Source organism: Phocoena phocoena, chromosome 2 (genome assembly GCF_963924675.1).
Source record: "Phocoena phocoena chromosome 2, mPhoPho1.1, whole genome shotgun sequence".
Taxonomy (NCBI): domain Eukaryota; kingdom Metazoa; phylum Chordata; class Mammalia; order Artiodactyla; family Phocoenidae; genus Phocoena; species Phocoena phocoena.
The window spans coordinates 4,787,952-4,802,639 of NC_089220.1; the positions used below are offsets into that span (position 1 = coordinate 4,787,952).

General features: G+C 47.5%; 1 protein-coding gene across 3 annotated transcripts in view; it reads right to left on the bottom strand.

Annotated features, from left to right (window-relative positions):
* Positions 1 to 9,959: 9,959 nt before the first annotated feature.
* Positions 9,960 to 14,688, bottom strand: part of EML1 (EMAP like 1) — a 145,138-nt gene continuing 140,409 nt past the window's right edge. For all 3 annotated transcript variants that reach the window (XM_065871960.1, XM_065871959.1, XM_065871961.1), the window contains 5 exons: positions 13,679 to 13,776; positions 13,481 to 13,568; positions 12,036 to 12,131; positions 10,650 to 10,780; positions 9,960 to 10,085 (listed from right to left, as the gene is read on the bottom strand). In XM_065871960.1, coding sequence (XP_065728032.1) covers positions 9,960 to 10,085; positions 10,650 to 10,780; positions 12,036 to 12,131; positions 13,481 to 13,568; positions 13,679 to 13,776 — 539 coding nt within the window. The remainder of the gene's footprint in view (positions 10,086 to 10,649; positions 10,781 to 12,035; positions 12,132 to 13,480; positions 13,569 to 13,678; positions 13,777 to 14,688) is intronic.

The following is a 14,688-nucleotide window of genomic DNA, read 5'->3' on the forward strand; positions in this document are numbered from 1 at the left end:
CTGGGTCATATGGTAGTTCTATTTTTAATTTTTAAGGAACCTCCATACTGTTTCCCATAGTGGCTGTACCAATTTACATTCCCACCAACAGTGCAAGAGGGTTCCCTTTTCTCCACACCCTCTCCAGCATTTACTGTTTGTAGATTTTTTGATGATGGCAATTCTGACCGGTGTGCGGTGATACCTCATTGTAGTTTTGATTTGCATTTCTCTAATGATTAGTGATGTTGAGCATCTTTTCACGTGTTTGTTGACAATCTGTATATCTTCTTTGGAGAAATGTCTTTTTATGTCTTCTGCCCATTTTTGGATTGGGTTGTTTGTGTTTTTGATATTGAGCTGCATGAGCTGCTTGTAAATTTTGGAGATTAATCCTTTGTCAGTTGCTTCGTTTGCTAATATTTCCTCCCATTCAGAGGGTTGTCTTTTTGTCTTGTTTATGGTTTCGTTTGCTGTGCAAAAGATTTTTTAAGTTTCATTAGGCCCCATTTGTTTATTTTTGTTTTTATTTCCATTTCTCTAGGAGGTGGGTCAAAAAGGATCTTGCTGTGATTTATGTCACAGAGTGTTCTGCCTATGTTTTCCTCTAAGAGTTTTATAGTGTCTGGCCTTACATTTAGGTCTTTAATCCATTTTGAGTTTATTTTTGTGTATGGTGTTAGGGAGTGTTCTAATTTCATTCATTTACATGTAGCTGTCCAGTTTTCCCAGCACCACTTATTGAAGAGGCTGTCTTTTCTCCATTGTATATTTGTGCCTCCTTTATCAAAGATAAGGTGACCATAGGTGCGTGGGTTTTTCTCCAGGCTTTCTATCCTGTTCCATTATTCTACATTTGTTTATGTGCCAGTACCATACTGTCTTGATTACTGTAGCTTTGTAGTATAGTCTGAAGTCAGCAAGCCTGATTCCTCCAGCTCCGTTTTTCTTTTTAAAGACTGTTTTGGTTATTGGAGGTCTTTTGTGTTTCCATACAAATTGTGAAATTTTTTGTTCTAGTTCTGTGAAAAATACCATTGGTAGTTGGATAGGGATTGCACTGAATCTGTAGATTGCTTTGGGTAGTAGAGTCATTTTCACAATGCTGATTCTTCCTATGCAAGAACATAGTATATCTCTCCATATGTTTGTATCATTTTTCATTTATCAGTGATAGTTTCCTGCATACAGGTCTTTTGTCTCCTTAGATAGGTTTATTCCTAGGTATTTTATTCTTTTTGTTGCAATGGTAAATGGGAGTGTTTTCTTAATTTCTCTTTCAGATTTTTCATCATTAGTATATAGGAATGAAAGGGATTTCTCTGCATTAATTTTGTATCCTGCTACTCTATCAAATTCATTGATTAGCTCTAGTAGTTTTTCTGGTAACATCTTTAGGGTTCTCTATGTATAGTATCATGTCATCAGCAAACAGTGACAGTTTTACTTCTTCCTTTCTGATTTGGATTCCTTTTATTTCTATTTCTTCCCTGATTGCTGTAGCTAAAACTTCCAAACTATGTTGAATAATAGTGGTGAGAGTGGGCAACCTTTTCTTGTTCCTGAACTTAGAGGAAATGGTTTCAGTTTTTCACCACTGAGAACGATATTGGCTGTGGGTTTGTCATACATGGCCTTTATTATGTTGAGGTAAGTTCTCTATCTGCCTACTTTCTGGAGAGTTTTTATCATAAATGGGTGTTGAATTTTGTCAAAAGCTTTTTTGGCATCTATTGAGATGATCATATGGTTTTTCTCCTTTAATTTGTTAACATAGTGTATCAGATGGATTGATTTGCATATATTGAAGAATCCTTGCATTCCTGGGATAAACCCCACTTGATCATGGGGTATGATCCTTTTAATGTGCTGTTGGATTCTTTTTTTAATTAATTAATTAATTTTTGGCTGCATTGGGTCTTTGTTGCTGCGCACAGGCTTTCTCTAGTTGAGGCGAGCGGGGTCTACTGTCCATTGTGGTGTGCAGGCTTCTAATTATGGTGGCTTCTCTTGTTGCAGGCTCTAGGCGCATGGGCTTCAGTAGTTGTGGCACATGGACTCAGTAGTTGTGGCTCACGGGGTCTAGAGTGCAGGCTCAGTAGTTGTGGCACACACGCTTAGTTGTTCCACGGCATGTGGGATCTTCCCAGACCAGGGATCGAACCCGTGTCTCCTGCATTGGCAGGTGGGTTCTTAACCACTGCGCCACCAGGGAAGCCCCTGTGCTGTTGGATTCTGTTTGCTAGTATTTTGTTGAGCATTTTTGCATGCCTGTTCATCAGTGGTATTGGCCTGTAGTTTTCTTTCTTTGTGACATCCTTCTCTGGTTTTGGTATCAGGGTGATGGTGGCCTCATAGAATGAGTTTGGGAGTGTTCCTCCCTCTGCTATATTTTGGAAGAGTTTGAGAAGGATAGGTGTTAGCTCTTCTCTAAATGTTTGACAGAATTTGCCATCTGTGAAGCCATCTGGTCCTGGGCTTTTGTTTGTTGGAAGATTTTTAATTACAGTTTCAATTTCGGTGTTTGTGATTGGTCTGTTTATACTTTCTATTTCTTCCTGGTTCAGTCTTGTAAGGTTGTGCTTTTCTAAGAATTTGTCCATTTCTTCCAGGTTGTCCCTTTTATTGACATATAGTTTCTTGTACTAATCTCTCATGATCCTTTGTATTTCTGCAGTGTCAGTTGTTACTTCTTTTTCATTTCTCATTCTGTTGATTTGAGTCTTCTCCCTTTTTTTCCTGATGAGTCTGGCTAATGGTTTATCAATTTTCTTTATCTTCTCAAAGAATCAGGTTTTAGTTTTATTGATCTTTGCTATTGTTTCCTTCATTTCTTTCTCATTTTTTTCTGATCTGATCTTTATGATTTCTTTCCTTCTGCTAACATTGGGGTTTTCTTGTTCTTCTTTGTCTAATTGCTTTAGGTGTAAGGTTAGGTTGTTTATTTAAGGTGGTTCTTGTTTCTTGAGGTAGGATTGTATTGCTATAAATTTCCCTCTTAGAACTGCTTTTGCTGCATCCCATAGGTTTTGGGTCTTCGTGTTTTCATTGTCATTTGTTTCTAGGTATTTTTTGATTTCCTCTTTGATTTCTTCAGTGACCTCTTGGTTATTTAGTAGTGTATTGTTTAGCCTCCATGTGTTTGTATTTTTTATAGTTTTTTCCCCTGTAATTGATATCTAGTCTCATAGTGCTGTGGTCGGAAATGGTACTTGATACAATTTCAATTTTCTTAAATTTACTGAGGCTTGATTTGTGACCCAACATATGATCTATCCTGGAGAATATTCTGTGAGCACTTGAGAAGAAAGTGTATTCAGTTGTTTCTGGATGGAATGTCCTATAAATATCAGTTAAGTCCATCTTGTTTAATGTATAATTTAATGCTTGTGTTTCCTTATTTATTTACATTTTGGATGATCTTTCCATTGGTGAAAGTGGGGTGTTAAAGTCCCCTACTATGATTGTGTTACTGTCGACTTCCCCTTTTATGGTTGTTCGTATGTGCCTTATGTATTGAGGTGCTGCTATATTGGGTGCATAAATATTTACAATTGTTATATCTTCTTTTTGGATCGATCCCTTGATCATTATGTAGTGTCCTTCTTTGTCTCTTGTAATAGTCTTTATTTTAAAGTCTATTTTGTCTGATATGAGAATTGCTACTCCAGCTTTCGTTTGATTTCCTTTTGCATGGAATATCTTTTTCCATCCCCCCACTTTCAGTCTGTATGTGTCCCTAGGTCTGAAGTGGGTCTCTTGTAGACAGCATATATACGTGTCTTGTTTTTGTATCCATTTAGCCAGTCTATGTCTTTTGGTTGGAGAATTTAATCCATTTACATTTAAGGTAATTATTGATATGTATGTTCCTATTACCATTTTCTTAATTGTTTTGGGTTTGATATTGTAGGTCTTTTCCTTCTCTTGTGTTTCGTGCCTAGAGAAGTTTCTTTAGCATTTGCTGTAAAGCTGGGTTGGTGGTGATGAATTCTCTTAACCTTTGCTTATCTGTAAAGGTTTTAATTTCTCCATCGAATCTGAATGAGATCCTTGCTGGGTAATCTTGATTGTAGGTTTTTCCCTTCCATCACTTTAAATATGTCCTGCCAGTCCCTTCTGGCTTGCAGAGTTTCTGTTGAAAGATCAGCTGCTAACCTTATGGGGATTCCCTTTTATGTTATTTGTTGCTTTTCCCTTGCTGCTTTTACTATTTTTCCTTTGTATTTAATTTTTGATAGTTTGATTAGTATGTGTCTCGGCGTGTTTCTCCTTGGGTTTATCCTGTATGGTACTCTCTGTGCTTCCTGGACTTGATTGACTATTTCCTTTCCCATGTTAAGGAAGTTTTCGACTATAATCTCTTCAAATATTTTCTCAGACCCTTTCTTTATCTCTTCTTCTGGGACCCCTATAATTCCAGTGTTGGTGCATTTAATGTTGTCCCAGAGGTCTCCGAGACAGTCCTCAATTCTTTTCACTCTTTTTTCTTTATTCTGCTCCCTGGCAGTTATTTCCCCCATTTTATCTTCCAGGTCACTTATCCGTTCTTCTGCCTCAGTTATTCTGTTATTGATTCCTTCTAGACTATTTTTAATTTCAGTAATTGTGCTGTTCATCACTGTTTGTTTGCTCTTTAGTTCTTCTGGATCCTTGTTAAATGTGTCTTGTATTTTGTCCATTCTGCTTCTGAGATCTTGGATCATCTTTACTATCATTACTGTGAATTCTTTTTCAGGTAGGTTGCCTGTTTCATCTTCATTTATTTGGTCTTGTAGGTTTTTACCTTGCTCCTTCATCGGTAACGTATTTTTTTTGTTGTTTCATTTTATTTTCTTTAATGGGTGGCACTCTCTTCCTGTCTTACTGGTTGTTTTGTTTGGCCTGAGACGTCCAGCACTGGAATTTGCAGGCAGTTGGATAGAGCTGGGGCTTGGTGCTGAGATGAGGACCTCCGGGAGACCTCACTCTGATTGATATCCCCTGGGGGCTGAGGTTCTGTGTTAGTCCAGTGGTTTGGACTCGAAGCTCCCACCACAGGAGCTCAGGCCCTACCTCTGGCCTGGGAATCAAGATCCCGCAAGCTTCGTGGTGTGGTTAAAAAAGAAAAAAAAGGAAGAAAGAAAGAAAAAAAGGAGCTGTACAATTATCAAAGAATAAAAAATAAAATAAAATTAGAACGATAAAAAGTATATTAGGAAAAATAAAACTATAATTGAAACAACTGCAACAAGGTAAAACAAAACCGCAACAGAAAAAAGAAAAAAAAAGGGGGGTGGTAGGGAACAAGGAGAGATCACTAACAAAGTATAAAGAATAAAATAAAATTAGAAAAATAAAAGATTAGGAAAAATAAAAATATTAAAGAATCAACAACAATGAATCAAATGTAAAACAGAACCCCAATCTAAAAGAGAAAAAAGGAAAAAAAAAAAGCTTTGGCTATGGGGGCGGAGTTTAGGTGGGGGGTGGAACTTAGGCAGAGACGGCTTTTAGGGTGGGGCGGGACCTAGGCGGGAGGGGGGGTTGACGTTTGATCGTGGGGCAGGGCCTAGGCGGGGTGACATTCGAGCATGGGCGGGGCCTCTGCTTAGTACCTGGCAGAAGGGGAGAGGCTGCACGTTGGAAGTAGGGCCTCTGGATTGTGGAGTTCTGGAGTTTGGAGGTAGGGCCCTGCGTGCGGGTGTGTGGGTGGGGCTTAGGCCCAGCGCCTTGGAGGGGGTCTCAGAGGGGGTCTCCGAGTGTAGAGGTGGGGCCCTGGCTGGGGGTGCAGGGGCGGGGCTTGGGCTCTGCACGGCAGGAGGGAGGCTCCGAGGGCAGAGGATTAGGCCCGGGATCCCAGCAGGCTCCCCAGTGCCTGAGTGGACAGGGAGAGCACTGGCCCCGTTGCCTTCCGTTCCTTTGTGCCCTCCCCCATCATCTCCCCCAGGGTCTCCCCTCTCTCCGCTGGACCCCTGACCGTGGGTGGGTCCCGCTGGGTGTAGGAACTCCTCCCCTCCCCCAGCCACCCCTCAGGGGGGCCGGTCCCAGAGGTCCGGCCTTTACTTTTGCTCCCCCTTCCCTCCCTCCCGCTCCCTCAGGATCCGTCTGACTGGAGGGGGCCTTCGTGGGCAGAGGATCGGGCCGGGATCTCAGCAGGCTCCCGGGTGCTGAAGTGGTCAAGGGAAACCCAGCCACGCTCCCTTTTGATCCTCTGCCCTGCCAGTGGTTCCCCAATTTACCCCTTCGGGCATGGGCTCCCTTCCCCTCCCCCAGCCACGCCTCAGGGGCGCCAGTCCCGTCCCGCCTTCACTTGTCCTCCCCCCTCCCCCCAAGCCCCACGTCCTACCCAGTTGCTGGGAGTTCCGCCGGTCCCCTTAGGTGTCCGTGGTCCCCCACCGGGGCCTGGTAGGTGCCCTGGTTGTGAGGAGACGCGAATTCCGCGTCCTCCTGGTCTGCCACCTGCTGGACTGACTTTTGAAGTACTCCAGTCGCCCTCCCCACCCACAGTTAGGAGAGAGAGTAGAAACGAGGCTTTCAGGATGTCAATAATTTCTGAAGCTGGGTGAGAGGTTTTCTCTACTTCTGTGTATGTTTGAAAATTTCTATTAAAAAAATTGAGAACCAGTACGAAGAGTAGCCTGGAATCAGTTTCTACCTCGCAAGAAGTACAGACTTATCGGCTTGCTTTCCGGTTGTGTATTAGATTGACCCCCTTTGAGGAGGCCAGAGGGTCTCCAACGTTACTTCTTCTGTGCGCTCTTCTGCCTCAAAGATTAGATGATGGTAGCCTGTTCCCAAATCAAAGAAAAAACGACCAATGAGTGCTGTGTGCAACCTCTGGGCAGTGGAAGCAATCCCTCAAAAAAAACTGGAGGGGTTGGGAAGATGTCTGAGTGGGCTTTCCAGTGAACCACGGACAGCCCCTCCGACCCACTGCCAGGGTGCACCTCATGCAGTGGAAACCGCAGATGTAAGTCCACGGATGCCAGGATCCACTGAACTTTCCCCCCATGCAGCTCCAGCTGGCTCTGGAGGCCTCCCACCCCATGCCCTCACCCCTGACCTTGTGCCCTCTCTCCTCCACTTGCCGAGGCTCTCCCAGCACGCCTGGATCCCCTGCCCAGCATCACTTTGTACAAAGATGCTGGAAAACCATTTGCTAAACGAGTAAAGAGCCCACAGTGGCTCCACAGCGAGCACCAAGTCAAGCCACCCGGCTGCCGGGTCCTCCACAGCCCTCGTGTGGGTCTCTTTTCTGCCCCACCCAGCCCTCTGCTGGCTTTTCTCCTTCCTTGCTGACAGCTCATGCTCTACCTGTCCTTGAAGTCCATCGGAGTCCCCCTGGCTGGGTCGGAGGCCCTCTCCTCACCCTGCTTGCCCAGGACCCGCAGACTCAGCACACCCTGGCTTCAGTGTCGGCCTCCTGCGGAAAGCATCACTCACGGTGGTACCTCCGGCCCGACTTCTGTTCTGCCCCTGCTAGCCAAACGCCTGCTTCGCACTTAACACTTGGATGTCTCAGCGGCCCCACACCTCACTCCAGCCTGTACCAGGCCTGACTCGTTATCCTCTTTCAAACTTGCAGTGCCCCCCATCTTAGGCGACGGCACCAACATCTGCCCCGAGAACAGTCGGGGACCTGGGCCTCACCCACCGCCCCCATCCCATCCATCGCCAGGCCCTGCTGACGTCACCCCAGGAACCGCTCTCAGACACTCCATTCACCTCTCCCCTGTCCACCGCTCGCACCTTAGTCCACACCATCACTTCACCGAGATTAGGGTAATAGTCCGTCATCTGTCACTCTCCACAGTAGGGCTAAGAGCTGATGTGGCCATAGGCCACTGGGAGGAACAGGCCTGGCTCTGCTTCTGGGGTCTCTCATGCCAGCAGAATCCCGGGGTTCTGGGCCTAGTTCGCCTGAGAGGTGGTAAGTGGTGGTACGTGGCCACTGCTTGCTATGTTAATGAATACCTGCAAGGTTAATACTGAGAATTTCGTTTAAAATGTAGGCAAGTATGAAGGTAGCAATAATGATTTATATACATACCCCTTTTCCATTATCGAGCTTGGAAAATACTGAAAGTGTATAGAAATAAAAGTAGATCTTGTAACTTTTGAGTCAATAATGGGTTTCCTTCCCTTCTCTGATCTGGTTATTCCTTAATTATTAATTTTAAAATGATTATTTTTGCCAGTATTTACATAACCAAGTAAACTAACAACTGGGTATGGTAATTAAGCTAAATTCTCGGGAGTTCCCTGGTGGCCTAGTGGTTAGGATTCTGGCCTTTCGCTGCTGTGCCCTGGGTTCAGTCCCTGGTCAGGGAACTGAGACCCCACGAGCCACGTGGGGCGGCCAAAAACACAATAACAAAAAGCTGAATCCTTTATAGTTGTCTAATCTGATGAATGCTTACACACCATATGCAAACTGCTGTTTTATCTGCAAATGACCCAGGTGAGAAAAAAAAAATCTGGATATGAAACAGAATATAGTGTGAATCATATCTAATTTTAAATATTTTAATTTATATACTTTCGTGATTATAGGTCAATAAGAAATCCACTTTTCAGATTTTATTTCATTATAGAATATATTTGATAAGGATACATACAAACAGAATCATCTTTAATACATATTGTTTACTGGTGCCCGGCATTTCCGCAGCAGGCTGGAGATGTAATAAAAAATGCTTCCCAATGTTCAGCTTCATCGGCCACTCTAAACAACCAGTGCTGTAGAGTTGATGGTTCAGTTCATTTACTTGCCTAGAACAAGTAAAAATCTTAACATTCGTCTTTAAGTCTGTTTATTACTCTTCTATTTTAAAATCTGAGATACATTCCCCAATGTAAACAATAAATTTCAATCTGCCACACAATTGAAATGGATAAGGCCTTCTCCGTTTTACTCATCAGAGCGCAATCTTATTTCATAGCGTAATAAGCCGTCCATGCACAAAAGACAGGAAAAGAAGCTGCCCTTAGTACCTGGTGGAGCCTTCCAGACTTCTCCCCGCTGCAGGTGTATGGTACACTAGAGAGATATCTTTTTGACTTGGTCTACTTGGTCTTAAAATACAAATATACAATGTCCGTAAGCATTAAAATAGTAAAGCCTAGCCTTACGTATTCATTATGAATTGCTAAAATCCTATACAAGTACAATACCATATCATGCCAATTAATATACAGAGGAAGGTGGCTAGTTGTCTCCACCATTCACCGAGGGCCTGTGAACGGGGAACAGAGGGGACGTGATTCGTGTAGGCGTTAAGTGGCTGACTGCATGTGGTCAGGCAGACAGTCTAGCTGGAACTCTGAAATGCCTGGGTACCCCGCTGCAATAGTTAAGTTAATCTGGAGTAGAATCTACTTAACACAAGAAGAATCTGACCCCTTTCTCACCAGCCTCCCAGAGGGAGAACTGAATGAAACCTTAGAAAATGTTAACCAAATAAAGTCTTATTTGCATTTCCTGATTCAGTTGTGCAAATCAGTTATCCGTTCTCTTCCCCAGCGACTTATCCTTTTAGGACCAGTTAATCAACAGCGATCACGATTCAGTACCTCGTTATCATAAATATTTGACTCAGCAACCTCCATGGTGAAACCGTAAAGCCTATGTACAATCTTTGAAAAGGCATTCTGTGACCGTTTTTGAAGAGTTCATAGAAAAGTTATGAAGGCTACACCAGTCACTTCTCGATGTCACCGTAATGTAAACCTTGGCATCTTTTTTATATTAAGTGTTTTATATATTGTACAACAAAAGAGAGACCTGAATGGCTGACCTGCTGTGATGCTCACCGATCCACTAAGCTAAGGTAACCAGCAAAGGGCATAATTTTCCTGAGGTTTGTGAGAACTCTTCAAACAAAGCAGAAATCACAGTGACCGAGTGAGCGGAACTCGAGTCTGTACCTCCCGGCCCGTTGCGCTGAACTCGAGTCTGTACCTCCGCGCCCGTTGCGCTGCCCGCGTTCTTGCCGGGACTAAATGACCCGCCACTGCATGATGCTCGTGTCTTTGCCGCCAGTGGAGATAAGGTGGCTGTCGTCACAGAGGAAGTCGACGTTGGTGACGTGACTGCTGTGCCCGCTGTACACGTGGCTGGGAGCCTGGGGAAGAGTGACATGGAGCGAGCTGAAGGCAAAGCCATCGAGGCGGGGTTGGAAGTGCTGGACGTCTACGTTCGTGCCAAACCACGTGGAGCCCCTGTACCTTGAGAATCTGGTCTGGAGGGGACGAATGCGGGCAGGGGGAGGTTCAACCCCAGAGGCTGCACCAGGCGCAGGCCGGCCCAAAGGAGGGAGGACCGGATGCAGGGGTGGAGGGGAGGGTCTTCTAGGAGGAGGGTCAGGTCTGGGAAGAACGAAGAGGGGTGTTCCAGGAACTGGTGTGGGCTCGGCTCAGCAGGGCTGGAGCAGAGGGAGCCGTGGTGGACGGCAGAGGGGGGAGGCCCACGAAGCGCAGAGGAGGATAAGCCAGCACCACGTGGGGGGGCGGGGTTCTCCCCGGAGGGCAGTGGAGGGGGACCTGAAGTGCTCTAGGGCAGCCGAATGACGGTCACCCCTGCATGCGTGACTGGTGGCATCACTCAGCACCTTTCTATTCAATTACCAACAGGCCAGGCGGTAAGTGCGCCCCGTGGGGTAAGGCTAGAGGAGGAGAAGAGCCTTTACCCTGAACTGTGAGCAGGGGTAGGAGAAGAGGTGCACTTTGCCAAAGTCGTCACCGGTTGACAGGAGTTTTTTCTCGTGGGCCCGACAGGCGGCATTGATGTCGGTTCCGTCCGAGCCTTCTGGCCACACTCCTAAAACAAAGACCCCAGACAGAGCACTGGAAATACCAGGACACAGGGCCACACCGTGTGGGGACTGGCCATCGAACTCCCACGAAAATAGCAATGTCCCAGATTTAGAAACCACGCCCAAGGAACGCTTCGTCTCAGATGATCTCCCTGCAGGCTGTCCCGGGAAACCCTCACTGCGTATACTTTTCTGCTGCATGAGAGTCGCAGTGACAGGCCTTCAGGGCTTCCACCTTTTTCGGGCCCCTTCTTGACGCTACAGCAGAAAGCAGGCCAGAATCCTTGGTTCTGGACACGATGGCTTTCTTTATCCCCGAAGCATCTGATGGGAAGCTGACTAGTCCTAAGCCTGCAGTTTCCTAACTTTTCTTTTTTGGGGGTAACTCTTTACATATGAGAGGCCCTCCAAAGAGCTTTATAACTCTGGGACTGCCTGTGTGTTTCAGGCGTTCCTTGGTGTCAGTCCTTCATGGCTGCTGTCTGCCTGGTGGCACTGGGCAGGTGGGGTGTCTGCTCACTGTGGGCCGGGTGATGCAGCAGCTCTGACTCCACAGCCCTGTGCCCAGGTGGGCCTGGGGTGTGGTCTGGGGGATGGGATCTCCTGACCATTGCTTCAGGAAACCCTGTTGGTCCCAATAACTTTGGATATGAGAGAGCTGCATGCACATCAGTTTCTTAACAGGCAGATCTAGAGTAAACCCAGGGCGTCCTAGCATTCAACGCCAGAAGATGGCAAAACGCCAGCCCTAAGGAGAACTTGTGAACTTCTGACCAACTTACTGACTTACGGTCATACATAAAGAGATTATAAGTACTGCCTTTTCTTTTTTATTCTACTAAATTGTGGCAATTTATTTTAGACCATTTATAAACATATTCCTAATCTAAACTTTGAAGGAGGTGAAAAATTTAGTTTAAGGGCCAAAAAGATACAATCAGTCTAACAAATGGTAAATAAATTGATAGGGTGCCATCTGGTCCATTTATCGAGGACGTTTGGCACTACCTCATATAAGCGTTCTAGAGAATTATCTCAGGACCCATTTCGTATGAGAGAAAAGGGTTCTGGTTCCTCTTGCCTGGCCATAGCTGGGCAAGCTCTGGCCCTTCCCCAGGGCTGCGGGGAGTGTGTCCTGCGGGGTCCACGGGGTAGCAGAGCAGTTTGAAGCCAACCAAGAGACTTCACTACTATTAGAATGTCATTCTAAAAGTAGATACATCCTACGTTTGAACAGAATGAAAGGTGCAGAAACCTTACCAAAGACGTGGAATCCCAAAGTGCAGGTGTATGTGGCCCATTCGATGTCTCTCGTAGTTTCCACACTTACGACTTGCTTACAAGCAGAGGGAATCCCTGGAAAGGCAAATGCAGGTCTGGTGACATCAGTGCCAAAGCCCCCTCTCCTTCTTGGGCAAGGTTGGGCCCTCGGAGCCAGGTCCCATCGGCTACAGAGCACTCTGGGAGGGGGACACCATCCACCTCCCAGCTCTGCGGGGACCATGCTCACTGCCCAAGGCCTAGGGCCTCGGTGGGGACCCCACTTCTTCCGCTTCTTCTCATCTCCTCTGGGTCTGTTCCCCCAGTCTGGCTTCTTTTCTTTGACCACCTCTGGTTCTGAGGCCCCTGTCTGCTCACTGTTCCCCTGGATACAACTCCACCCCCTGCTGTCAGGCTCCCTAGCCCTCTCCTAACATATACTCGGGCATGCGCGTGCGTGCACACATACACACACACACACACACACACACACACACCCCATCCCTTCAGCTCTGAGTTAGGAATGGAAGCTTACGGAAACCAGTCATACCAAGTACCTGTGGCGCTGCAGGTGATTTGTTTGTTCCCCAGTTAAACCCTCACTAGTGGAGTATGAGACCATGTCTGAGAAGATTCTAGACCCATGGCCTGTCCCTGAAAACCATCCCCTACTCCTGCCCCACCTCAGGCAGGGCCTCCTGCCCCGCCCGAGGGAGGCCCCTTCCCTCCAGCACCAACAGCCCTGCCCAGGCCTGCTCCTCAACGAGGGGGCGCCCACCTCCCTACCCACTGGCTCCTGATGCCTGTGGCCTTGTATCTGAGATGATATTTCCTCTTCCTTAAAATGGGACAAGCCAGAAAGTGCTGTGGGTCACCTGAGAGCCTGTGGGTGAAGCACACTGCACCTGCTGGTACCTTCCGCCGGGGCAGAGACCGGGCCCTCCTCCGCCCTGGGACCCTGCACTTGGCACGCGGCAGGTGCCTGCCAGATGCTGGAGGAAGCAGTGCACGGCATGTAGCATGCGCTCGGCAAGGGCAGCCTCGTCATTCATGCCTCCACTGCGCGGCCCTGCCTGGGCTCAGACCTGGCCAGGAGGGGCTGAGGGAGGAGGAGGGGCCCAGGGGGCTGCTGGGTCTCTGCCCGTGAGGGTGATGCCTTCACGAGGGGCCATCCCTCTCGCCGGGACAGCTCTGACCCACTCTCTCTGCCTCTCCCTGCAGGGCCCCGCCTTCTCCTCCTGGGGGCCCGAACCCCAAGTGTCTCAGTGCCAAGGTGGGGGTGTCCAGCCCAACTCCTGTACTGTGCAGAGGAGGGGCCCAGGCCCAGAGATGCCATCATGTGCCCAAGTTGTATGGGGCGTGGGTTTTTGCAGGAGGCCCCATTTGGTCTCAGAGTGGAGGTTCTACGTGATCTGCACCCAGACCACACCTGGGGAACCACTCACAGTAAAGGATTTCATAGTCTCCGGAATTCGACATGAGGAATTGTGAGTTTACAGACCAGTCCAGGTGAGTGATGAAGCTGGAATGACCCTGGGAGAGAACACACGGGTGAGTTTCACTTGCCGTATAGATTCCCACCCACACTGTCGTAATGTGACAAACAACTGCACAGACCCACGAGGAGTGACCAGCACGCTCACCGAGCACTTGCCGACCCGTGCGTACTTCCTCCCATTGTCACTGACTCCGTATATGTAGATGCAGTTGTCATGGGAGCCTATTGCTAAGAAATTCCCATCTGCAAAAACACGCGGGATTACATTTCAGTTGTTAAGAATAAACATTTTATCAATTACAAGCGATAATGCTAGTGGCCATTACAGAGTTAGAAAAAATAGCCATGAATTATTTCAAAGAGACAAAATTTGCTTTTAAATCAATCCTATACCACTTCCAAAGCTATCTTTTGAAAATCCACATCTGATCAGATTCTGCCCCTTAAAAAAAACCTTCCCTGGCTGTCCCCACTGCTGAAGAATCAAGACTCAGTTCCTCAGTGGGGTCCCCAAGGCCCTCCAGGATGTGGCCGCATCCTTCCTCCCTGAACAGACCGGGCTCTTTCAGGCCTCTGGCACACTTCCTCCCCCCACAACCCCGCCACCTCCCGCCTGGAAGGCCCTCCCCCTCACCTCTGCACATGCTGCCCCCTCCCCCCTGCCTGGAAGGCCCTCTCCCTCACCTCTGTGCACACTGCCGCCTCCTCCCCACCTGGAAAGCCCTCCCCCTCACCTCAGTGCACACTGCCCCCTCCCCCCATGCCTGGAGGGCCCTCTCCCCTCACCTCTGTGCACACAGCGCCCCCCTTATTCCCCCGCCACCCCATCTGGAAGGCCCTTCCTGCCGCTCTTCCAATGGGCCATCAGTTAACATCTCCTTTACCCAGGTTCCTGGCATCAGGAGGGCTTAAGGAATCAGGCCGTGATGCTCGTGTAGAAACACAGGGGAAGGAGCTCACTGCAATGTAAAAGCAGAGCAGCCCCTGTCGCTGGCAGATGAACCTGCCAAGCGTGAAGCCAAAGTGGGGATGCCCAGGATGTACTGGGATGGAAGCGGGGCCTGAGAGACTAGTCTGGAGGAGGTCAGACCTTCCCGGGGCCAGGAACCGGAAGGAAGAAGAAAGGAACCACATGGGGGCCGGACAAACTGCACC